At 43.4% G+C, this 24,327-nt stretch overlaps 1 protein-coding gene, 1 long non-coding RNA gene and 1 pseudogene across 10 annotated transcripts in view; 2 read left to right on the top strand and 1 right to left on the bottom strand.

The window, feature by feature from the left end:
- Positions 1 to 24,327, bottom strand: part of TRIM2 (tripartite motif containing 2) — a 131,960-nt gene that overhangs the window by 69,579 nt on the left and 38,054 nt on the right. For 2 of the 9 annotated variants that reach the window (XM_032148407.2, XM_032148411.2), the window contains exon 1: positions 7,805 to 8,041. The exons of 5 other annotated variants lie outside the window; for them this stretch is intronic. In XM_032148407.2, the coding sequence (XP_032004298.1) occupies positions 7,805 to 7,807 (3 nt within the window). In that variant the 5' untranslated portion in view covers positions 7,808 to 8,041. Of the gene's footprint in view, positions 1 to 7,645; positions 7,759 to 7,804; positions 8,042 to 24,327 lie in introns of those variants that run through there. 2 more of the 9 variants (XM_032148432.2, XM_032148426.2) reach the window with 2 other exon arrangements.
- On the top strand, positions 9,365 to 9,860 carry LOC116465321 (small ribosomal subunit protein eS25-like; annotated as a pseudogene).
- LOC131383138 (uncharacterized) lies at positions 17,666 to 21,334 on the top strand. Its single transcript, XR_009212928.1, has 3 exons — positions 17,666 to 17,791; positions 19,146 to 19,380; positions 21,061 to 21,334. It is a non-coding gene; the product is annotated as an uncharacterized LOC131383138 (long non-coding RNA).

Here is a 24,327-nt window from a genome sequence, read left to right as displayed (position 1 = left end):
CTACTTGGGAGGCTGAGGCAGGAGAATGGCGTGAACCCAGGAGGTGGAGCTTGCAGTGAGCCAAGACGCACCACTGCACTCTAGCCTGGGGGACAGAGCGAGACTCCGTCTTAAAAAAAAAAAAAACAAAAAAAAACTTGTCCATCAAAATCAGTTAAAAATAATTTTATTTTGAATAGCTTTTGAAATTTTTCATAGTACCCTTTGAAATAATCAGAGCCATGCTGGGCATTGAAAAAAGCAGACAGAAGGCATCATATTGGACTTCATTCCTTTTTTTTTTTTAACCTTAGAATTTTGTATTTTTGGCAAGAAAAAATTTGTTTTAATCAAATGATATACGTTGACAAAATGAAGTTTCTTGAGCCAATATTTTATGCTCTAAAGCCAAAAATGAAAACATTTCATTCTAACTTTATGATAATTATTGTAGTGGGTGAGAGCAAGTCTCTATATTGTAGTATTGTTAATTTGCATGGTAAATTAATTAAGTTTACTCATTAACACTAATTTAAAATCATGACAGTATCACAGATCTGTCACAAGTGACCTGTTGAAGGCATCTAGATTTTTAGAACTCCAAAAATCAACACAAAAGGTTTCCAATCCCCAAAGATCCTCAAATTTGCCAGGATAATGATCCTTCCCTGGATACCCACACTAGGAAGAACATTTGACTACTCCTAATGCGACTATGTGCTCAGAAGAACTGAAGCACAGAATGAGCTAATAAGCACCGTGGGAAGTCTGAATCAGTCCGAATATGTAATGAGGAATACACTCAATATACAACAGCCTTCAATCAAAGAGTTGGGGCACTACCACAGTTTCTGGTCTCCTTGATTAAAAAAGCAACAAATGTTTTATATAGATGCTTTGTTGGTCTCCTTTCCCCATCTTGTTTTCTAAATTGTCAGAGACGCTTCTTACCCACATAACCAGTGGAAGTCAGTGCACTATAATGAAAGAGATCAGAATATAGAACTGCTCTTCTATATGCTGGAGAGTTGCAGCTCACTGCAACTGAGCTGTGAAGGGATCCGTGTGAAAACATGCCTGGGGTGGACTTTGCCTGTAAAGAAGCTTGAATGCTTTTGGATGTAGGAAGTAACATCAGACACATTGACAAAAAGCCAGTAGAAAGGAAATGGTAGCAAAGGCAGAAAGAACCACTTTAAAATAATACAAATGGTCAACATTAGTTTGATATTGACCTTAGCCAAAAAGAGTTTTCATATGGAAGACTAGCTGAGGTTCCCTGTTTGTGGAAAACAAACAGCAAGACCTCTTACAAAGAAGCTCACTCCCCTTTGTCCAGCTCAGTGTCACCTGCTCAATCTGACCATTCTGTTCAAAATTGCATATTGCCATCAGTTACCTAGCACCGCTATCCCCAGTCCTTGCTAGGTTTTTCTCCTGTTATAGACTCCATGTCTGTGTCCCTCCCAAATTCATATGTTGAAGCCCTAACCCCCAATGTGATGGGATCAGGAGGTGAGGCCTTTGGGAGGTGATTAGGTCATGAAGGTAGGAGCCCTTATGATGGGATTAGTGCCCCTGTAAGAGGAGATAAGAGGGAGACTCTTTCCCACTCTGTCCGCTCTCTGCCATGTGGGCCATCTGCCTATAAAGCCAGAAGAGGGCCTCACTAGAACCCACCATGGGGGTAACCCTGATCTCAGATTTCCTAACCTCTAGAACTGTGAGACAATACATTCTTTTTGTTTAAGTCATCCAATCTATGGCATTTTTGTTATAGCAGCTGGAACTAAGCTTTCCGAAATACTACGTAATTTATATAATTTGGATATTGTCTCCGCCCTCCCCCTAGAATGTAAAGCCCACAAGGGCACAGATTTGCATCTGATTATTCACTGCAGCAGTTCCAGTACCTAGAAGTGTCCTGGTACATAGTAGACATTATCTTTTGAATGAATCAAACTAGCGAAATATAACATGGAAACGGACTTATTCACAGCAGCAGCAAAGAGCAGCACTTGCTGAATTCCATGATAAAGAGTATGGTTGTTGCCAGTCATCTGAATGTTTGCACTTAACCTTGGACATTACCTGCTTCCCTATGTGATAGTTTTTTTTTTTTTTTTTTTTCTTTTTGAGACAGTGTCTCTCTCTGTCACTCATGCTGCAGTGCAGTGACATGCTCACAGCTCACTGCAACCTCCACCTCTGAGGCTCAAGAGTCCCACCTCAGCCTCCCAAGTAGCTGGGACCACAAGTGGGCACCACCACGCCCAGCTAATTTTTGTATTTTTGTAGAGAAGGGGCCCACTATGTTGCACAGCTGATTTCGGACTCTTGGGCTCAAGTGATCCTCTCGTTTCAGCCTCCCAAAGTGCTGGGATTACAGGCATGAACCACCGCGCCCAGCCTCCCATGTGATAGTCTAATGCTTAGCAACATAAGCCATCATCCAGAGGGTAAACATTAGTGATATATTTTAACATGTTCATAGATGCAGAAAAAGAAACAGAACTATTGAGTACATGAAAGCGCCTTCACAAAAATTATGACAGTGAGAAAAATCTGGCATAGAAAAATTACGACAGTGAAAGGAATCTGAAGAGGTGACTCCATCTTGCTTCTAACCTCCATGCTGTCCTTGTTTATTCCTAGATGTAGGCCGAACTAACTTTGGGAGCAATTTAGTTTATAGTTTAACTTTAAAATAGGAATGATAACAGAACTTTCCTGAAACAAGCCCCTCCTTGCTCAGGATCAAAACCACCTTTATAAAACCAACAAATCAGCCACAAGGTTAGAATTATGGTTCAGTAAGGAGCCATGTAGCCACAGGTCGCAAGATTCCTACCCTCCCCAGTTGCTCCTACAGATAACATCACTATTGTATTGTGCAGGGTCTGGATTTTGTTTAATAAATAAATAAAATAAAAAATAAAAAACATCACTATTGTAAAACTTAAGATTGGCGTTCAAGGTATTGTTCAGACCCTGTATTCTGATGGACCAGCTGGCACCACGCAAACCAGTAAACTGGTTCCACGAGTTTTGTAATTCCATCCAGGAAGTGAAGACAGCCAGAAGACAGCTTCGACCTCCTATGATTTCATCCCTCACCCAAGCAATCAACACTTCCCATTCCCTAGCCCCCTGCCCACCAAACTACCCTTGAAAAACCCTAGCCTTGGAATTTTGGGGGAGTCTGATTTGAGTAATAAAGTGCAGTCTTCCACTTAGCTGGTTCTGCATTTATTAAACTCTTTCTCTATTGCAATACTGTTGTCTTGGTAAATCGGCTGTAACTGTGCACTGGGCAAGAAGAACCATTGGGCAATTACAGACACATATGCATGGAAATAAAAAGCCTAAGAAGGTTGGCACATAAATCCCTTATTAATGGGGGCTTGCCAACTAAACAGAGCTTGTTGTGGGAAAAGCAATTCAATGATCACAAAACAAAATCCTTGGGCATAAAAAAATTCAGCTCCAGCGTTTCTTCCCTCACATCATCTCTGGTGTTTTTCCCGGCTCACTTTCTCAAATCTCCTACAATTTGGTGGAAATTAACCACCAAATGCAAAAGAACTTGATAGGAGAAGCTGAAATGAGAGAAAAATGCCTATGTCCACAATTGCAAGATTTAGACCACATTTCCCATCCCAAATGATACCATTTAGATCAGAAAACTATCCACACTCTTTATTGCTGACACCACAGTGAGGAAGAGGAGGAAGAAAGAATGGCAGAGAAAAGCCAAAGTTAAATCACTGTTCTTGAGAAGGGGAGGGAGCTGGCAAAATCTTGTCTGCCTGTTGTAGGGAATGTGGTAGGGTAACAGAGGCCAAGATTCTACCGAAAAATAAAATTTTAACATGTGATTTGTGGGTAAGAGGTCATACATTTGATTATACGTCATCCTAAAGGTACTCAATTACATTCCTACAGTCTAATTTTATGGCATTCCTGCATTATTGCTTCTCTTTGGTGCCACTTTAGTTGGATTTATTTATTAAGATGCCTTTTTTTTCTCTCCCTAAGACAGAGTCTCCCTCTGTCTCCCAGGCTAGAGTACAGTGGTGTGATCTCGGCTTAGCACAAACTCCACCTCCCAGGTTCAAGTGATGCTCCTGCCTCAGCCTCCAGCGTAGCTAGGATTACAGGTGTGCCCCATCACACCCGGCTAAATTTTTGTATTTTTAGTAGAGAGAGGGTTTCACCATATTGGCCAGGCTGGTCTTGAACTCCTGGGCTCAAGCAATCCACCAGTCTTGGCCTCTTAAAATGCTGGGATTACAGGCATGAGTCACTGTGCCCGGCTCGGCCCATTTTTTATTGTTCTCATGCAGGCATGCAAACATCTGCTTTCCAGGGAATTACAAATCTTCTGGTACATTTATAGAAAGGAAATCCTGAACCATTTGGATTATCTATAAATCACAGTATGCTACCCTGTACCTGCCAGAACATGTGGTATAAATTAAAACATGATGAAAAGGGTATTTTTAATTTTTAAAATTTGAGCCTATTATAATTTGCCTGCAATTGAATTGCATTGTTACTGAGGTCTCAATTAGAAGAAAAGAGGACAATCTTTAGTGAAATTAAAACAGGGTGACCCATTTCCAGTTAAATCAAGCCTCTATCCCAGATGGGCCATTTTGTAAATCAGAAGGCTAGATGCATTGTCTTTCCTGATGATGATGATGATGATGATGATGATGATGATGATGATGATGTGTGTGTGTGTGGGTGGGTGGGTGGGTGGGTGTGTGTGTTTTGCGGGGAAGGCATTCAGAAGCCATCCCCTTTAACTTTTGTCTTCAGGCAGGGTGTGTCCAAGCTCTCCAAGGTTCATTTTCTCCTTATTTTCAGAGTCAGATGTATGACAGCTTCCTCAGATGAATTGGTTTTTACCAAATGGAAGCTGATTTTTAAGCTGAGCCCCTGACTTGTCTTTATGATATATCCTAAAGGCATATTTCCTCTACCTCTTTCTTTAGTATATAAAGAAGGCCATTGCCTCACCTTTGGCAGCCAACTGTTAAGATTAGGCTGGGTCTGTGTGGTGGAATGTTAAGTGGTCAGGCTAATAGACATTCATCTCACAGCACTCTGGGACAGTCAAGATGCTCAGGATCTCCTCTCTCCACATCCATCACTTTGCCAGGTCTCCTCCCTTGCTTTGCTTGGGGACTACACAAAGAGGCTAAGTATTCTGGGACCACAAAAAACGCAGAGGTCAGCAAGGGGGCTAGGTGCTGGTACCAATTCTAGGGGTTGGAAGAAACTAGCAAGAAGGGAAAAGAGAAAATTATTTCACAATAGAACTAAGAGACACAGCTCTACATAATAGGAACCTCCTGTTTGCTCCTGGTATATAGGAAGCACATTATTTAATTCTGTTTTTGATTAGAATAAGTACTTAAATTAATAATGTTTAAAAACAATAATAAAAAACACTTAATGGAAAAATGGAGGCTGTCGAGAAAGTGAAGACCGAAGAGGTAAAGTAGAAGGGAATAGAAAGATTTGCATACTAAAAGCAGAAATCTGTTTCCTGCAGTGATGCTATTTGAATACTTGGCTCATTATTTTCTCACTTTCTGGTCCAATCTAAAGCTCCAATTTCTATGAGGAAATCTAATCCGTTGAATTCAGACCATCTGCACAATAAAAATATTCAGAAAACCCTAATAGCCAACCCTATAATAGAGCAAATTCTACTCTGAACTAAAGCCTTTATATAAGTAATAAAGGGACAGAGATGGCACCAGAGATTAAAGAAAAAGGCTATCACAGGTATGTGCAAATCATCATTTTGCCATAGTAAAAAGTAATTCAAGTCATATTTTTTGAAGAAAAAACTATGACAGTAAATAATTTGGCAGCAAATTTTTTAAAATTCAAAAGTATTTCTCTTCTACACATTTCAATAATACATAAAATATTTGGGTAATTTTAGTTTTATAAGAGAAATAATTAAAAGAGGCACAAGGGAGTCTTAAAAATTGCTACATATTTGGGATTTTCTCCTACCTAATAAAAAGAGATAAAAGAAAGGCCTAACTATGGAGAAATTAACGCCTAAGGATACCCAGATAAAGAACATTTTCATTTCTTAGTAAGACAAAGAAAGAATGTTCTAACTTTATTTCACAAGCAACAAAATCCATGAAGCTTTTGTTATAATAAAAAAAATGAAGTCATTGCAGGACTATAGTATTACCTATGGCAAAAAATGTGTATAGATTTTAGTCTTCTTTTAAAAAATGTGTGGGTTATATATGCTGCATTCATATATCTTGAAACAGCACGTTCTATCAGAGAAAATTTTTACATTCAGCTGTGTTTTAACCTTTCCAATGCAAATCACTTGTGTTTTCCTAGGAGAAAATTGGACAGAAACACTTAAAGGTTTAGGAAGGGTTACTACTCATGTCTCTGCATCCAAAAGCTGCTTTCTCATACCACAGCACACATGAAACTTCTCATTGTGTGCTGCACGGGAGGGGTGTGCATTATTTAACATTATAGTGGGTTAGGAACAGTGGGGCTCAAGCTTCTGCCTGAAATAATGAAAGACATCAGGAAACAGATTCACACTAGGCAGAACTGAATCCTAACACTTAAGACGTCATTTGAAGAATTCTGCGTGAACAAATGGCTCTCCTTACATATATATTGGAGTTTAAAACCTTCTTTTAAAACAAATTTTCATAAGGAATAAAACTGCTGTAATACGATCTAAGCCAGAGAAACAATCTTTTAAACACCTCATTCTGAAAGCTATTACATTGAAACTATCTTTTCCTTAAGACAAAAATACCATTTTATCTTTTGGTTCAGAAATCCATTTATTAACATTCAATTTTTAATTTAAAACAAAGAGCCTTGCTACTTGTTCTCCTATCCCCCCAAAAGAAGGAATAATGACAGGGTGGGGCATACTTGTAGAGAAAGCTCTGACACAAAAATAATCCCCACTGTTTCAGGAAGCAGACCTAAGGACCAACCCAAAACCCAAGAATTTTTTTTTTTTTTTTTTTCCTGTGTAATGCTATCATTGAGCTCCACCCAGATTTGACTGTACTTCAAAGGCAGGAAAAAAAAAATTGTCAGAAAAAAACCAAATTATCTCCTACACGTTTGTTTGCTGGCCCTCAATGGCATTCAGAATTCAGAGGGTCGAGTCATGCATTATGAATGAATGGGTTTCCAATGGTAACTGCCAGCCATGGAACTCAACCCCAGGGTTCTCTAATAGAGGACAGAGTGGGGGGAGGGTCGCACGTTCTCCTCCACCCTGGGGCAGCGAGGAAGAAATACTGCAAATTAAATATTTCATCTCCATGTTTGCACCCAACAGAGAGATGCAGGGGGCAAAATTCTTCTATTTAAAACAAGCCAAGATACACACTAAAATAAAGACTGGTAAAAATACAAATCTAGTCAGATCACATTAGAACTTGATAAGAAAATCTTGCATGACTTTCTCCCCATACTTGTTAATTTGGTGCCTTTGTTTAAGCAAAGAATGGGTCTCTATTTTACAGCTACAGAGGATGCAGCATCGCCATGAGAGATGGAGAAAAAAGAACCGAGAGAGCAGGAGAAATCAGTTATCCACCTGGCACAATACTAAATACTCTGAACATTTAGGACCTACCCATTTCTGAAGACAAACAGACTAACCAACGAGGCAAATAATTCAATCCTCCCAAGTCTGTCGCTGCAGCTACGCGGCAATCCAAAAGAACAACGCACGTTTCTGCTAACACCTCAAGTTGGGAAGCACCATGCAAAGAGACTGGTTAAAATTCCCTACCATGCAGTGCAGCCATCATCAGAAGCCCAGCATATCTTCTGCTCTAAGTAGTGATGTGCCGGTTCATGCACAGAACAGAGGAAGAGAAAAATGGAGGAAATGAGAGAAGGCTGGAAGTCGGCAGGAATGTTTCTGGGTCATTAACAAGTGGAAGACCCCCTTCAGTATTCACACCAATCGGTCTTGATCTTACAGGACATCTTTTTCTCACTGAGCGTCTGTTGAAAAGACTGCAGCAAACCAGGCAAGGGATTATGGGATAGGGATGCAGCAGCGAGCTGCAATGAGATTCGTGGGTGGCTTGCTTTCCCTCTGAGTCAGCAGTCAGCTGTTTCCATGCTCTCGTGCTGGGCCGCTGAGCTCCATCACCAGAAAGTGACTGCAGGATTAACCAGGGGAGAGGCGACCAGTGCAGTCTCCGCGCAACGCAGCCGGGGCAGGTACAGGGAGTGCTACAAATCAGATGGAGGGAGTGTTGGGACGCAAATGGTGAACGCAGTGAGAATAGATTCTAGGAAGAAACTGGGCATGTGGTACCTCAATATGAAAAGTTCACATTTAGAGAAGTGCTTTGCGTGAGTGTGAGAGCACACACTTGCTCGTTAGAAAGAGAGATGATTGATTTCCTTAGATGTCTCAAGCAGCTTGAAACACATATCATAACTTTTTTAAATGCAAAAAACAAACAAACAAACAAAAAAACAGTCCAGTTCCACAAGCCCCTACTACTTTTCCTCTCTTGGTATTTACCCTAGGGAAGGGTCTATAAAATACGGTTCCACAAAGTCAAATCATGCAATGACATTTCTCTGCTTTTTGTAGTTCTAATGATTCAGAGAAAAATCATATGGTACATTTTTTTGATGCGGGGGTAACCAGACCCTGTTCTTTTTCTGATCATGAAGTTTTCAGTTAAAAGTTGAGAAACTTGACAAATAACATAACTTAATTTCCTGCCAAGTCATTAAGCTTAGTTTTAAAAGGTATAAATAATGTAAAAATGACCAGCAAGTAGCTATATGACAGTGATTAGGTCTCCATATTACAAATAATAATTTAGAATAAAAAATCTTACATATGAGAGTAGAATTCACAACTGTTCCTTTTTCTACAACAATAAAGGCAGGGAACAGTATTGCCTCCTATTCCTTGGTTAGTTACTAGTTTCAAAGGGATTGCTAATAATGTTTATTTTAAAAAACTGGGCATCTGCATATTTGATTACATTAATATTTATCACATTCTTTCCACGCAGTCAAGCATTACAGTGAGCCCTTGAAGGGGCCTCAGCTCTGCAGACAGTGATGATTACCTTTGGTGGTAGTAGGAGGAGGGGGATCACAGAGAATACAGCGAAATTGACCCAGAAATGCACATACACGCCAATTTTGGTGTGCCATTTTAGGTGATACACAGTTCTCAAAATCCCAGTTAACACCCTACTTTAGAAGTTTTGTGGATTTTTTTAAAGCTTCATTGAATTGTAATTCACATACCATATAATTCACCCATTTAAAGTGTATAATTTAATGGCTTTTAGTATATTCATAGATGTGGGCCTTTTTGTCCAACATCTTGGCGAGGCTGCGGTGTCTGCTGCTACTCTCTGAGCTTCGCAATGCCGCCCAAGGACGACAAGAAGAAGAAGGACGCTGGAAAGTCGGCCAAGAAAGACAAAGACCCAGTGAACAAATCCGGGGGCAAGGCCAAAAAGAAGTAGTGGTCCAAAGGCAAAGTTTGGGACAAGCTGAATAACTTAGTCTTGTTTGACAAAGCTACCTATGACAAACTCTGTAAGGAAGTTCCCAACTATAAACTTATAACCCCAGCTGTGGTCTCTGAGAGACTGAAGATTCGAGGCTTCCTGGCCAGGGCAGCCCTTCAGGAGCTCCTTAGTAAAGGACTTATCAAACTGGTTTCAAAGCACAGAGCTCAAGTAATTTACACCAGAAATACCAAGGGCAGAGATGCTCCAGCTGCTGGTGAAGATGCACGAATAGGTCCAACCAACTGTGCATTTGGAAAAATAAAACTTTATTAAATCAAAAAAAAAAAAAAGATGTGGGCAACTATTACCACAGCCAATTTTGGAACATTTTCATCACCTCAGACAAACAAACAAACAAACACACACCCAACCCATACCCTTTAGCTATCACTCTCTTCCCTCCCACATCACATCCCCACAGTCCTAAGCAATCACTAATCTACTTTCTGTCGCTAAAGGTTTCCCTATTCTGGACTGGAATCATATAATATGTGGTCTTGTGTGTCTTGCTTTTTTCACTTGGCAGAATGTTTTCCAAGTTCATCCATGTGGTAGCATGTGTCAGTATTTCATTCCTTTGTATGGCTGAACGATATTCCATTGTGTGAATTTAGCACATTTTGTTCATCTGTTCGTCAGTCGATGGACACTGGGTTGTTTCCACTTTTTGGCCATTATGAACAGTGTTGCTATAAACATTTGTGCACAAGGTTTTGCGTGGACATATGTTCCGCTTTAGAAGTTTACAGTTTAATTAGGACCCACTCCTAAAACTGGAAGCAGGCTACCCCCACTGAGTTTTACAATATCTTCCTCATAAGACAGGCCATCAGACAGGTGTCTGACTTACTACAACAGGAGTCCTTTCTTCTTCTCATTCTGCTACTAAGCCTATCCCAAAGCCAAATTCATCAAATGCTGACCCCCCTCGCCAGCACATTCTTTATCCTGATCTCTCTCATTCTCTTCTTCCAGTCAACCCAGATTCTTGAGACCTATAACTAGACCAGGTCTCTGTTCTCTGAAGGTGGAGAAGTGGGAGAGATCTTCAGTCTTGTTGCTGGGCTTCCAGCCAGAGGATGTTAACTTACTAATTCAATCATTCATTCCAACGAACACTTGTTGAGTGTCATGTGTTCCAAGCACTGAGTAGGCACTGAGGATACAGAGAAGAATTTAATATTTCTGAGCCCTCAGGGAGGTCACAATCTAGTGTGGGAGATGGATTAGTAAGCAGGCAATTGCAATGCAGAGTGGTAAATGCTTGACAGCAAGAGGAAGCGAATGCTCTGGGCACCCATAGAAGGGATTTGCAGGGCCAGGGAGGAGTATGGAGCATTTCAGGTACTGAGTGCAGCACAGTCAAAGGCATGAGATGGCTCATGGGACCTGAGAGTAATATCTAAATATAGCTGAAGGCTGGGGTAAAGGTGGAACAAATGCAGGTGATATCTGTTTCTGTTCTTTTACCTGGAATTGGGAATATCTCTTCCCTGGAAATAGCATTATATAGGATAGCTGGGTTTCAAATACCCTCACCACCATGGCTTAACTACTATATGGGTTAAATGGTTTTGGGGGCTTAGCTGTGAATCTAACAAACACACATAATATTGCTTATTATAGGAAAATGCAGCCTCATTTTTAGCATATGTCTTGGCAAATGAATCCAACTGTTTATAAGTTGGGGCTTGGGTAACCATGGGAGGCCCCCATGGAAGTGCCAAGCATCATCTCCTTGGCACTTCCTGAAAACAGGTAGGTAGATGGTGATAGTGGCTGCTGGTTATGCTTCTGAGTTGGAGTTTCCCGTATTGTGCCCTCAAGTGGTTGGACTCGGGGGTCTAAAGGGCAAAGAAGAGCCCAAGATTCTTGGGATTATAGCCACTGTACACCTTATTGACTTCTTGGAGCTGTCTTGCCTCTCCCCACTGTTACCCTCCAGCTGAATGGAGATCAGAGCTAAGCTGTCATCAGCCAGTCTATGATTTGTGCACTGGAGAAGTATACAGACAGTGCCTATGCATAAGAAGGGGATGCACGCTACTAAATTGGGATTGGCAGGAGCATGACAAATAGCGATCCAGTATTTACTGACCCTGTATGATGTGCCAAGTTCAATCCAATGCACTTTATATACAGTCTGCCTATCCCTGCTCAAGAAAATTTATCCCAGAAAATAAACATCTTAGGATGGCATACAAGGTAATTTACAATCCGGCATCTGCTTCCTGATTATTTTCCACCTTCTGTCCTCCCTAGTCACACTCTGTTCATAAGACATTCTGTTACTGGAAAGCGGTCCCGATCCAGACCCCAAGAGAGGGTTCTTGGATCTCCTGCAAGAAGGAATTCAGGGTGAGTCCACAGTGCAAAGTAAAAGCAAGTTTATTTTTATTTTTTTGAGATGGAGTCTCACTCTGTCACCCAGGCTGGAGTGCAGTGGTGCGATCTTGGCTCACTGCAAGCTCTGCCTCCCGGGTTCACGCCATTCTCCTGCCTCGGCCTCCCAAGTAGCTGGGACTACAGGCACCCGCCACCACGCCTGGCTAATTTTTTTGTATTTTTAGTAGTGACGGGGTTTCACCGTGTTAGCCAGGATGGTCTCGATCTCCTGACCTTGTGATCCACCCACCTCGGCCTCCCAAAGTGCTGGGATTACAGGCGTGAGCCACCGCGCCCGGCCTGCAAGTTTATAAATAAAGTAAAGGAATAAAAGAATGGCTACTCCATAGACAGAGCAGCCCTGAGGGCTGCTGGTTGCCCATTTATATGGTTATTTCTTGATGATATGCTAAACAAGGGGTGGATTATTCATACCTCCCCTTTTTTGAACATATAGGGTAACTTCCTGACATTGCCGTGGCATTTGTAAACTGTCACGGCACTGATGGGAGTGTAACAGTGAGGAGGACCAGAGGTCACTCTTGTGGCCATCTTGGTTTTGGTGGGTTTGGGCCAGCTCCTTTACTACAACCTGTTTTATCAGCAAGGTCTGTATGTTGTGCTGACCTCTTATCTCATCCTATGACTTAGAATGGCTTAACCATCTGGGAATGCAGCCCAGTAGGTTTCAGCCTCATTTTCCCTGACTCCTATTCAAGATGGAGTTGCTCTGGTTCAAACACCTCTGACAATTCCACATGTATTTTTTTAGCAGTGGCTCTCAGCCAAGGAATGGTACCAACCCCTCCCATGGGGTAGTAGGGTGTGCATTTGGAAATGTGAAGGGGCACTGTGGCTGTCATACCCAGTGTGTGTGGGGGTGAGTAACTACTAACATTTAGTGCCTATGTGTAGGGATGCCAAACGTGCTCCAATGCTTGGGAGAGTACCTTAAAAGTACATCTGTCCCCACAACACTAATGTCAGTAGCATCCCCTCTGAGAAACACTAATCTCTAGGCCCACCTACCACTTGTTCTGCCAGGAACACTCTCAGCCTCTCGTGCCTCCTGCTCCTGGTTAACTTCTTGGACTCCTTTAGAACTCAGCAAAGCCACCACTCACTTTAGGAAGGATTCTCTGAGTCTTCCTCTGATGCCCAGATCCTCTCACCCACTGTCTGGATTGAGTACCACTCCTGTGTACTCCACAGCATTCTTGCTGGAAACTGTTGAAGGTTCCATCTTTTACCTTTAATTCACTAACCCTTAGGGTAGTGCCTGTCACATACTAGGTGCCCAATAAGTAGATAGGGAATGATGAAAGTCCTATGAATGAACAAATGACATAATATGACATAAAGGTCAAAGTTCATCTCAGAATTGAAAAATTAGTTGGATCAGAGACCATTATGGACAGGCAATTCTTCCTATCTGGTAGTTTATGATTTAGAAAGTATCTTCATAGGCCAGGAGTGGTGGCTTATGCCTGTAATTCCAGCACTTTGGGAGGCCAAAGTGGGTGGATCATAAGGTCAGGAGTTCAAGACCAGCCTGGCCAAGATGGTAAAACCCCCATCTCTAATAAAACTACAAAAATTAGCTGGGTGCAGTGGCAGGCACCTGTAATCCCAGCTACTCAGGAGGCTGAGGCAGGAGAATCACTTGAACCTGGGCAGCAGAGGTTGCAGTGAGCCGAGATCATGCCACTGCACTCCAGCCTGGGCGACAGAGTGAGACGCCATTTCAGAAAAAAGAAAGTACCTTCATAGGTTTTCTCTTTGATCCTCAAAGCTAACCCAGAAACAGGTAGAGCAAGCATTATTATTTTAGTGGAAATTGAGATTTAGAAAGGTAAAGCGACCAGCCCAGGATGGAGTAGCCACAATGTAACAGAGGTGAACTAGAGTCCAGGTCTTGTGGCTGGCACCGTTCCTCTTTCAGTATGTCACCTGCCCCAGGATATCCAAGAACAGGAACAGTAATCAGGCAACTCCAGAGTAGAACAAAGCCAGCTAAGTAGAGAGGTGATGTGTTTCAGTGTGAGATAAATATAACCAACTAGAAGAGGCAAACAAATCAGAAGCTTATAAATGCTGCCTAATGCAATCATTTCATTTTCTGTGTCTCTGATTTCAACAAGTTTTATTGGGGTTGGAGAAGGCAGATAGGGAGAGATTAGTCAACAGATATAAAGTTACAGTTAGATAGGAGGAATAAGTTCTGGTGTTCTATTGTACAGTAGAGTGACTACAGTTAACAATAATGCATTGTAGATTTCATTTTTTAATTTGTATTTTTTGAGACAGGGTGTCAAAGTTGAAGTGCAATGGCGTGACCACTGCTCGACCTCCTGGGCTCAAGGAATCCTCCCACCTTAGTCTCCCCAGTAGCTGGGACTACAGGAGTGTACCACCATGCTCAGTTAATTTTTTGTATTTTTTTATGGAGACAGGGTTTTGCCATGCTGCCCAGGCTGGTCTAGAATTCCTGGGCTCAAGTGATACGCCCATCTCAGTTTCCCAAAGTGTTGAAATTACAGGCATGAGCCACTGCACCTGGCCTGTACACTTCAAAATAGCTAGAAGAGAGAATTTTGAATGTTTTCACTACAAAGAAATAATAAAGGTATGAGGTGATGCATATGCTAAGTATCCTGATTTAATTATTACACAATGTGCATCCATATTGAAACATCACACCGTACCTCATTAACATGTCAAGTAGAAAAAAATTTTAAGGATATAAAGAAAACAAACAAACATAAAAACTTTATGAAAAGTATTGCCCAATGGTTTTATGAAAGAAGATGGTAAGAAGTAATTATTTCCAGCCTTCAGTTCAGGCATGAGCAACTGGAGGGGAAGTATTGTTATGATGGATTCCACAGGTCAGAACTCCAGGTGTGGACCTCAAAGCCAAGTTCCTTCTGGACAGTCCAGACTCTCTGTAGTCAGTTTGACTGAGTGGTTTGGTTTGGACCCCAAGAGGCTGAGCCCCTTCCTCTCTACTGGCAGTAGTCCTGGTGAGGCCTCCTATGTTTAGGGGTTGGGATCACTCATTAGCTGCTGTGGGGGAGGTTTTAAGGACAAACAGGACTGTCAGGAAGTAATGGTGAATGAAGCAGCAAGGACTTCCTCTTAAGTATCCTTAAAAGAGAAAAGGTGCAAGTTGGCCTTAACCTATTGGGGTTATGTGGATAGGAGTAGATTAATCGGGAACCAGCTGACCCAGTTCCAACCCAAGAATTCACACCAGAACTGGCCTGGCCTTCAGATTACCCTTTAATGTTATACACTGCACAAATGATTGTGTGCCAGGTGGTATACAAGGCACTGGTGACACAAAAACGACATGAACAGAACCTCTCAAAATCACTCCTGGGGACTGAGTTATCTGCCTCCAGCTCAGAGTCGTGTTGACTGGTGGTCTCAAGGATCAGGATAGCCCTTTGCAGCCGGGCTGTATTTGCAGTAAAGGTGACCCAGGTCAAGCACCCCTGACCCCTGGCCCAGTATGTTTCCCACAGGGAGCTGCCTCAAACTGAAGACATATCCAGGTGGGATCTGCCCAGCACAGAGCAGAGCAAGACTATCACTTTGCTTGCTCCAGGCTCTATCCTTCTATTAATTACCTCTGAGGTCTTGGCACTTTTCTCATATTGACTCATATTGAACATAAATTAATGCCCAGCAACCCTATCCAAGGAGGAATTTTGGTTGGTCTGGTATCATTTATTCTTATGGAACTCAGGATGCTTTTTTTTCTAGGTACTAACAAACCATCCCATTAATATTCCTTCTCTAGCATTATTCTTGATAGGGAGTTCTGTAGTTTTGTAGAAAAGACTGAAGTAGGCCTGGTGCGGTGGCTCATGCCTGTAATCCCAGCACTTTTGGAGGCCAAGGTGGACAGATCCCTTGAGGTCAGGCGCTCGAGACCAGCCTGGTCAACATGGCAAAACCCTGTCACTACTAAAAATACATAAATTAGCCAGGCATAGTGGTGCGTGCCTGTAGTCCCAGCTACTTGGCAGGCTGAGGCAGGAGAATCACTTGAACCCAAAAGGCCGAGGTTGTAGTGAGCTGAGATGGGGCCACTGTACTCCAGTCTGGGTGACAGAGTGAGGCCCTGTCTTAAAAAAAAAAAAAAAAAAGAAAAGAAAAGAAAAAAAGACAAGCAAAACACAAGGCTCTGCCATGCACTGATTATTAAATGCCCAAGTAATAACATGTCTACCCCTTCATTATTCTTTGTCCTGCTCTGACTGTAACAAAAAGCAAAAGCATGCAGACACAAAGCTCTTTTGTTTTGCCCATTGTTTGGGCTGGAGAATTCAAAGTTGACTCTATCTATCTTGAGTATACCCGGAATGTAATCTCCCGGTGCTAACTATGGGTTCGTGATTGCATCCGTGTCCACATCGATGTGCACATCGGTATCAAGTATTGTTTTTCTCTTAAGCAGAGCTCCATTACCACACTTCTCATTTTAACAATTAAATTCAAGGCGGTGTCAAGTTCCTGCTTGCCTCACCAGTTTACCTTGTTTAATTAATGCAGTGGTTTTGACTACAGGGCTGGGATTTAAGAGTCCGGGAGTCTCCGTGGGCGACTGAGCTGGTGGAGGCTGAGCAGAGCCCCCCAGGGCCGGGGCGGGAGCAGGGAGGTGGCCGAGGCGGGCGCGCTGCTAATAATGCCTGCCTCTTCCACACATTCTTTCCTCTCGGTCCCAGACAGTGGATTACTTTTAGACCAACATGTAGTTCAGAGAGAACCTCACAAATGTTCCTCTCTGCTGACCAAATCACCCGACCTCTACGATTCCATCCTGCGGTCATATTCACAGACCTGGGGAAATCTCAGACAGCCCCGGCCACGCAGGCCAGGCGGAGCCCGAGGGGCTTTCACCCCGCCCCTCTGCCGGGCGCCCGGGCTCCATGGCAACAGGCCCCGCCCCGAGGCGGCAGCGGAGCTGCGCTCAGGCGGAAGAAAAGAAGGCGGGTCCCCTTCACCCAGATGGTGATTGCGCGCCGGTATTCCGAACCTGTCTTCCCCCCGCCCCCTCTAGGTTTCCTTTTCTAACCTTTTTGTCTCACCAGGAAACAACCACTTTGTAAAAGAACTGATTCAAGTGGTGGCAATGTGGGGAAGAGGAGGGAGTCAGGCCCGCGGTGACGGCATTAAAAGCTGGGAGCCCCGGGGATCGCCCCGGCCTGGCCCTCCAGCAATGGGGGTTCTCCCGACTGTGGCCTTTTCCCGTGTCCGGGGTCGACAGCTCTTTGCCTGCTAACCCTGGAGGGTTCTGAGCCGATGCGCCCATGCTGGGGGTGGGACTTTCTCTGAGTAACATGCCTGGGTTTCCATGCTTTGAAACCTGGAGGTGACACTGAAGTAGGAGTCTGGGCACCTTGGCAGAGGAAGCTAATCCGAGGACAGGGGAATCTGACACCATCCTCAGAAGGCTGCCCCTCCAACATGTTGCCAGAACGGTATTTTCCTAAGCAGCCTGCCTGGCACTACAACTCAGGGTCACTTTCATCCACGATTAGAATCCTATGATGAAAGTCAGAATGCATCTGCGATTAAGGCACGGGCTCTGGAGACACATCTGGATTTGCTTTATCTGCAGGTTGCTCTTTGCGTCTCTGTTAGCTCGTTTGTAAAATGCTACCTCCTAATGCCATTGTGATGATTAAATGATCCAGTGTGTCAGTGTCAGCCCCATGCCTAACACACAGTAAGTCTCAGGTGCAGTAGTGGAGAAGAGGATGGGCTCTAGAGCCAAGAATGAGTTTGGATCCTGGCTCTGCCACTTACAAGTTGCATAACCCTGTGTAAGTAATTTAACCTGTATTCCTCAATTACCTCAAGTGTATGGGGGATGACAAGGGTACTGACTACATAGCGTTGTTAGGAGAAGGAAATAGTTTGTTTAGTCTATGTGAAGAACCTGATCCAGGCCGGGCACGGTGGCTCACGCCTGTAATCTGAGCACTTTGGGAGGCCGAGACAGGTGGATCACCTGAGGTCAGGAGTTCAAGACTAGCCTGGCCAACATGGTGAAACCCTGTCTCTACTAAAAGTACAAAAATTAGCCGGGCATGGTGGCAGGCACCTGTAATCCCAGCTACTCAGGAGGCTGAAGCACAAGAATCACTTGAATCCGGGGGTGGATGCCCCAGTGAGCAGAGACTGTGTCACAGCACTCCAGCCTGGGGGACAGAGCAAGACTCCATCTCAAAAAAAAAAAAAAAAAAAAAAGAAAAAAAAAAAAACCACATGATCCAATGCCTGATGCATCATAAATTATTACTGTCATTATTATGGCCACTACTAGATTTATGAGTTCCTTTAGAAATGACTGATAATTCACTTTTTTACTCCTGGAGCTGGGCTCATTTAAGGATTCAGTAAGCATTTGTGGGGTTTTTTTGGACACGTGAATAGCTTAATAAAACACTATACCTCATCATCTTTTCATAAGCCAAATAAAATACATCAATAAATGAGAGTGAGCAGAATCATTTAAAATCAGAAGAGATATGCCTATACAGTTTTTTTTTGTTTTTGTTTTTGTTTTTTGTTTCCCAGGCTGGAGTGTGGTAGTGCTATCAGCTCACAGCAACCTCAGCCTCCTGGGTTCAAGCAATTCTCCTGCCTCAGCCTCCCGAGTAGCTGGGATTACAGGTGTGCACCACCATCAGCTAATTATTTTGTATTTTTAGTAGAGACGGGGTTTTGGCACGTTGGCCAGGCTGATCTCAAACTCCTGACCTCAAATGATCTGCCTGCCTCGGCCTCCCAAAGTGCTGGGATTACAGGCATGAGTGACCACGCCTGGTGCCTAGACACTTTTATCACACCAGGCTGGACACAGCCTCCCTCTGCATCCTCAGCCACTTAGCACTGGTGTCTCCCTGCTGGTTTTGACACAGCTGAGAGGCTGCAGTGCTACTTTGTTACTCTTGCTGAGGTCTCACACTAACTCTAGTCCCAGACCACTCCCAGGAAGGAAGAGAGTCTGTTCATGCCTACCTGCCACTGATTCTCATGAGAAAGAAACCTGGATTTTTGTGCTGGTCAGTGGCCTGTGGAAATGAGTCCTCACTGGCCAGCATCTCTCCCTTAGAGCCAGCAGCCTTCTTAAGAAGATCAGAAGAGAAATGATTCCTTTTGGTCCCCTTCCAGCGTCAGTTTTGCCCTTTGACGTAAGTCATCGTCTCTGGACATGAGAACGGGAGGCCTCACTTCCACGTCCTCCTCCAAATGAATGCACTCTAAACAAATATTGATGCACATCTCAAGGTTGGCATTGCATCTGGACCAGTGCCAGGAAGCCACAAGGCCACCAGAGGCAGAGGGGAAGAGCAAGGGTGGAAGAATAGAAGTCGAGCAGCAGCAGATGGAATGTGTGCACAGTCAGGTGAGGCCTGACCCGAGGGTGTTGTGCCTGGACCTGTGAGCCCTGGGTCAGGGTGAGCCCAGTGCCAAGCAGAGCCATCCATGACCTCAGGGCCAATGCTGGGCACCCTGACTCTTCCTTGATAATATCTCTCATCCTCCATTCTTCCTCTCCCTTTCTCCTGCCCTCTTTCCTACTCCCTATCCACATCATTCAACAGGCTTTTAACTTAGCTTCTACTATGTGCTAGGAACTGTATTAAGAGCCACAGATAGTCACTATCCTTAAGGAACGTATACATTCTCATAAGAGAGACAGATACTAAATCTCAAATAATAAACTAAATTAAATTACTTGAAATAAAAGTTAATTATGCTTCAGACAATTAACAATTTTTATCTGTGGCCTCTACTTCAGACCCACCAAGGAAATGCATGCATGTTCGTGTTCTGTGGTGGATAAGAATCCAGGCTCTGGAATCAGACAAATGTGGGTACAAATCCCAGCTCTGATACTGCCCAACTGTGTGATTTTGGCCAAATTACACCACCTATCTTACCCTCCTTTTCTTCCTCTGTAAAAAGTAAAAGAGATACTTTTTACTTTTTAAAAGAGATACTTTTTATACGGTTGTTATGAGGATTAAACAATGCCCAGAAGATGCTTAGCACATTGTCTGGCACATAGGAAGACTCAAAATACGTGAACTATTGTTGCTGTTTAATTATACAAGCAAAGAGGTCAGCAAACCTTTTCTGTAAAGGGCCAGATGAGCAAACACTTTATTGACTTGTGAATCAATACAGTGTCCGTTGCAACTGCCCAATGTTATTGTAGTGTTAGAGCAGCCATTAACAGTACGTAAAGGGGCTGAGTGTGGTGCCGCATGCCTGTAATCCCAGCACTTTCAGAGGCTGAGGCAGGCAGATTGCTTGAGCTCAGAAATTTGAGACCAGCCTGGGCAACATGGCAAAACCCTCTCTCTACAAAAAATACAAAGAAACTAGCCGTGCACGGTGGTGAATAACTGTAGTCCCAAATACTTGGGAGGCTGAGGTGGGAGGATCACTTGAACCCGGGAGGAGAGGTTGCAGTGAGCTGCAATTGCACCATGCACTGCCATCCTGAGCAACAAAGCCAGACCCTGTCTCAAAATAAATAAGTATATAAACAAACAAATAAATAAATAACAGTTGGTAAAGGAATGATAACTGTGTTCAATAAAATTATATTTATAAACACTGAAATTTGAAATAATTTTCTCATGTCACAGAATATTATTTTTCTGTTGGTTTTTTCCAAATTATTTAAACACATAAAAACCATCGTTAGCTCACTGGTTGTACAAAAACAGGCCATGGGCCAGATTTGGCTCACAGGCCATAGTTTGCCCACCCCTGCTCAAGCCTAACAAAATGGCTGACATACCTTTTGTAAATTTTGCTTCAGAGGAAAATCCAGTTGGTGGGTTCGTAATACCCTAATTCACTGCCTGGACATTAAGACACAACCTGATCTGACTAACAACATTATAAACCAACCCAAGGATAGCAAAAACCTCGTAAATGAAAAACAATACCTACAGTTTACTTGTGCATAAGCCAAGATAAGTAAGTAAACAGAACTTACCATTGGCTTGTGCAGGAGATAAGAAATGGAAAAGACAGTTCCTTAGATGCACGATCACCCTGTGTTTTGCAGGTGGAGGCAAGCTGCTCCTGACAGGTGCAAGAACTGTGTGTGTACTTTGCTTCTCAGTGCTGTGCACAGAGACGTGCAGCAAGAACCATCTCAGGGTCACAAGCCCCCTAGATTTTACCCACAGAAGATGGGAGAAAAAAGAATGTGTGATGAATGAAGAAAGCTGGGGAAAATGAGGGAAGGCAGGAGGAACCTGCCAGAAACAGGCCAAGTCCCACCAACATGGAAATCAGATCACAAATGATTTAGCTATAAAACAGGTATCCCAAGTTATGCCATGTAATTCCTAATTCCATTCTTTCCTTTCCTTCTCCTTTTCCCTCTTAAGTATCTGTGGATAGAAACAGGACATTATATTTTACTTTCTCCTGCAATGTAGGAAGATGTTTATTCTCTAGTTCGTATCAAATTATTTGCAGGCCAGAAATTCTTTCTCTAATAATATTAAAATATGTACCTGTTCCAAAGACACTGCAATTAATAAACTTGTTTCCCTCGACCCAGAGGAAATGCAAAGCTTTCTTATAAATCCATTCCAACAATCAAATTTGTTCTTGTACATCTTCCAAAAACTATGTGTTGCTAGGTGCAGTGGTACACACCTGTAATCTCAGCTACTTTGGAGACTGAGGCAGGAGGATTGCTTGAGTCCAGGAGTTCAAGATCAACTTGGGCAACATAGTGAGGCCTCCTCTCTAATTAAAAAATGAAGAAGAAGGAGAAGGAGAAGAAGAGGAAGAGGAAGAAGAAAGAAGGAGGAAGAGGAAGAAGAAAGAAGGAAGAAGAGGAAGGAGAAGAAGGAGGAGAAGAAGGAGGAGAAGAGGAAGGAGAAGAGGAAGGAGAAGGAAAAGGAGAAGAAGAAGAAGACGACGGCGGCACAGTAGCTCATGCGTGTAATCCCAACACTTTGGGAGGTTGAGGCAAGAGGATTGCTTGAGGCTAGGATTTCCAGACTAGCCTGGGCAGCATAGGGAGACCCCATTTCTACCAAAAAATTTAGAAATTAGCAGGAAGTGGTGGCGCATGCCTGTGGTCCCAGCTACTTGGGAGGCTGAGGCAAGAGGGTCACTTGAGCCTGGGAGGTTGAGGCTGCAGCGAGCAATGATTGTGCCACTGCTCTCTCTCCAGTCTGGGCAACAGAGTGAGAGACCCTGTCTCAACAACAACAACAACAAAAAAAAAAAAAAAAAAAGAAGAAGAAGAAGGAGGGGGAGGAGGATGGAGAATAAGAAACCACATATTATCCATGCCCAGCCATTTTTACTAGATAAAGAATTTGCTTATCTAGCCTGATTGACATGTTGAACCATCCTCAAGGTCAGATGTCACAATAATGCCCTCTGACTTAGTAAGGACTCTCCTCTGGGAAGAACATCGCCCAGGTACAGATGTCTCCATCCTTAATAGTTTGAGTCATAGATAACCAGCTGGCTGCCTATCAAGTCGCCACTTGGTTTTAACTACTATCTGTTGAAGAAAGAAAGCAAGTCTATTACCTTAGACTTCTTTCAAAAGGAAAAAGTGAGGATCTGGGATCTAGCAAGGATGTAACTGCATCCAGTGCTGCCCTATTCCCTACCCATGAAGAAGCAAAGCCCACGGTCAAGGAACCTGGCACTGCCCTTCGTCTTTGCTCTGCCACATGGCACAGCACTGGTACTCTCTCAAGGAAAAGAGTCACCCCATCATATGGATCTTCAGTTTTAAGCCCAACAACCTGAATCAAGGGCATAAACTCCATCACCTTCTTTGTCACTTTCCAGTCGTGTGGGGGGCTTCAGTTCAGTTTGGTGGTGCTGATAGGAAGCTTGGGGGCTCCACCCTAGCCTCAGGCCTACCTCCTAGTCCACTTCCCTCCTTGCCTTGGCAGGGCCGCTCCGCCAGTGATGAAGCAGGAAGGCACAAGACTGTCATCCTTTCATAGAATCAGAGGTGTATTTGAAGTTGGAAAGGACCTTAGAGGTGACAGAGTCCTGTGGTTTTAAAGCCGTGAAATCCTTTCTCTAGAGAGCTGCCCAGGCCCTGGGGCCCCTGCCAACATGCCCACCTCCTACTCATGCTGCCTTCACCCTCGCCCATCTCTTCAGGACATCTGGTGCTCAGTGGACATATCCAGTTTGATCACCATTGTACAGACAAAGAAACAGAGAGCTGCGGAGATGATTTGATCCCAGCCCCCATCATGCCTTACAACCAGCAAGTGGCAAAGCCATTCACAGATCTCAGGCCTGACTCCGAGTGCCTGCTGCTCTCCATCTGCCCCGGTGTCCTCTCTTTACAGGCAGACACAGGGAGCTGGAGGTCTGTGCAGGCTGCCTGAGTTTCTTTACAATTTCAGTAGTTCTGTCGAGCCTGTTCCACAACAGACACAAATGGAAATACAACAAGCAAAGGTCTTGCTAAGTGAGACTAGCAAACGATGCTGAGGAATAGCAAATAGCTCTCATGCCGCAGCTGGTCTGCTTGAAGAGTTAATGGTTAAGAGTTTATAAATATGCAAGCACCACGGTCGAACAGCAGGAGTTCCCAAGATAGCAGAGAAACAGGAACCTACCACAAAGGATTATGGTACTAAAAGGTTAAAAATCCGCCCATCCACATGGCAAAGGGCAGGGAATAAATAAACCACGACATCCTGTTAGAGGGGGATTCACAGAGAAGGCAGACTCCTGGGAATAGGAAAGAAAAAAAAAAGATACAAGACAAAATAGACCAAGGCTAAAGACCAACTTTGTGTAGTTAAGAATCCGCATATCCTCAGAGTGACCTTGACAATAAAAATCCAACACTAAAATAAACATGTAAGAGCAGAGTGACACCATTAGCAGTTGCACAGACTGTTATGAAGCCTTTTAATCCGGTCAAATTGGTGAGCAGGGTGAAGTGACAAAAGCACACAGATTTATTCAAAGGACTCACGTGGTTGGCATCAGATGGCCAGCATGTTCCGGCACTGTGCCTGCCCCCTGTTCCATAATGGGCCTCAGTAGAATTCCCATTCTATTTTTAAAAAGCTATTAAAACATGTTTGTTTGCCCCCAGAAATGGGAAAACCCAACCTTCATTTAAACTTAGACTATAAAAGTTATTCATTATAAAAACAGGTTTCATTTCTATTTTTCTGTTTACTCTAATGGCCAGTGCTCTCCTAGCAGCATCCTGGGACCTTTGTCCGGCATACGAGCGGCCTCTGGCTGCTTTGCTCTCCTCCATTCTCTCTGTACTGTTTCTGGCTTTTCAAGAATCTGTGCACCCGTTTCCTCAGGT

The sequence above is a fragment of the Hylobates moloch genome, unplaced genomic scaffold (genome assembly GCF_009828535.3).
Source record: "Hylobates moloch isolate HMO894 unplaced genomic scaffold, HMol_V3 SCAFFOLD_3, whole genome shotgun sequence".
In the NCBI taxonomy this organism is placed as follows: Eukaryota; Metazoa; Chordata; class Mammalia; order Primates; family Hylobatidae; genus Hylobates; species Hylobates moloch.
Note: the sequence above shows the minus strand (reverse complement) of the source record. Positions and strands in the feature narration are given on the sequence as shown.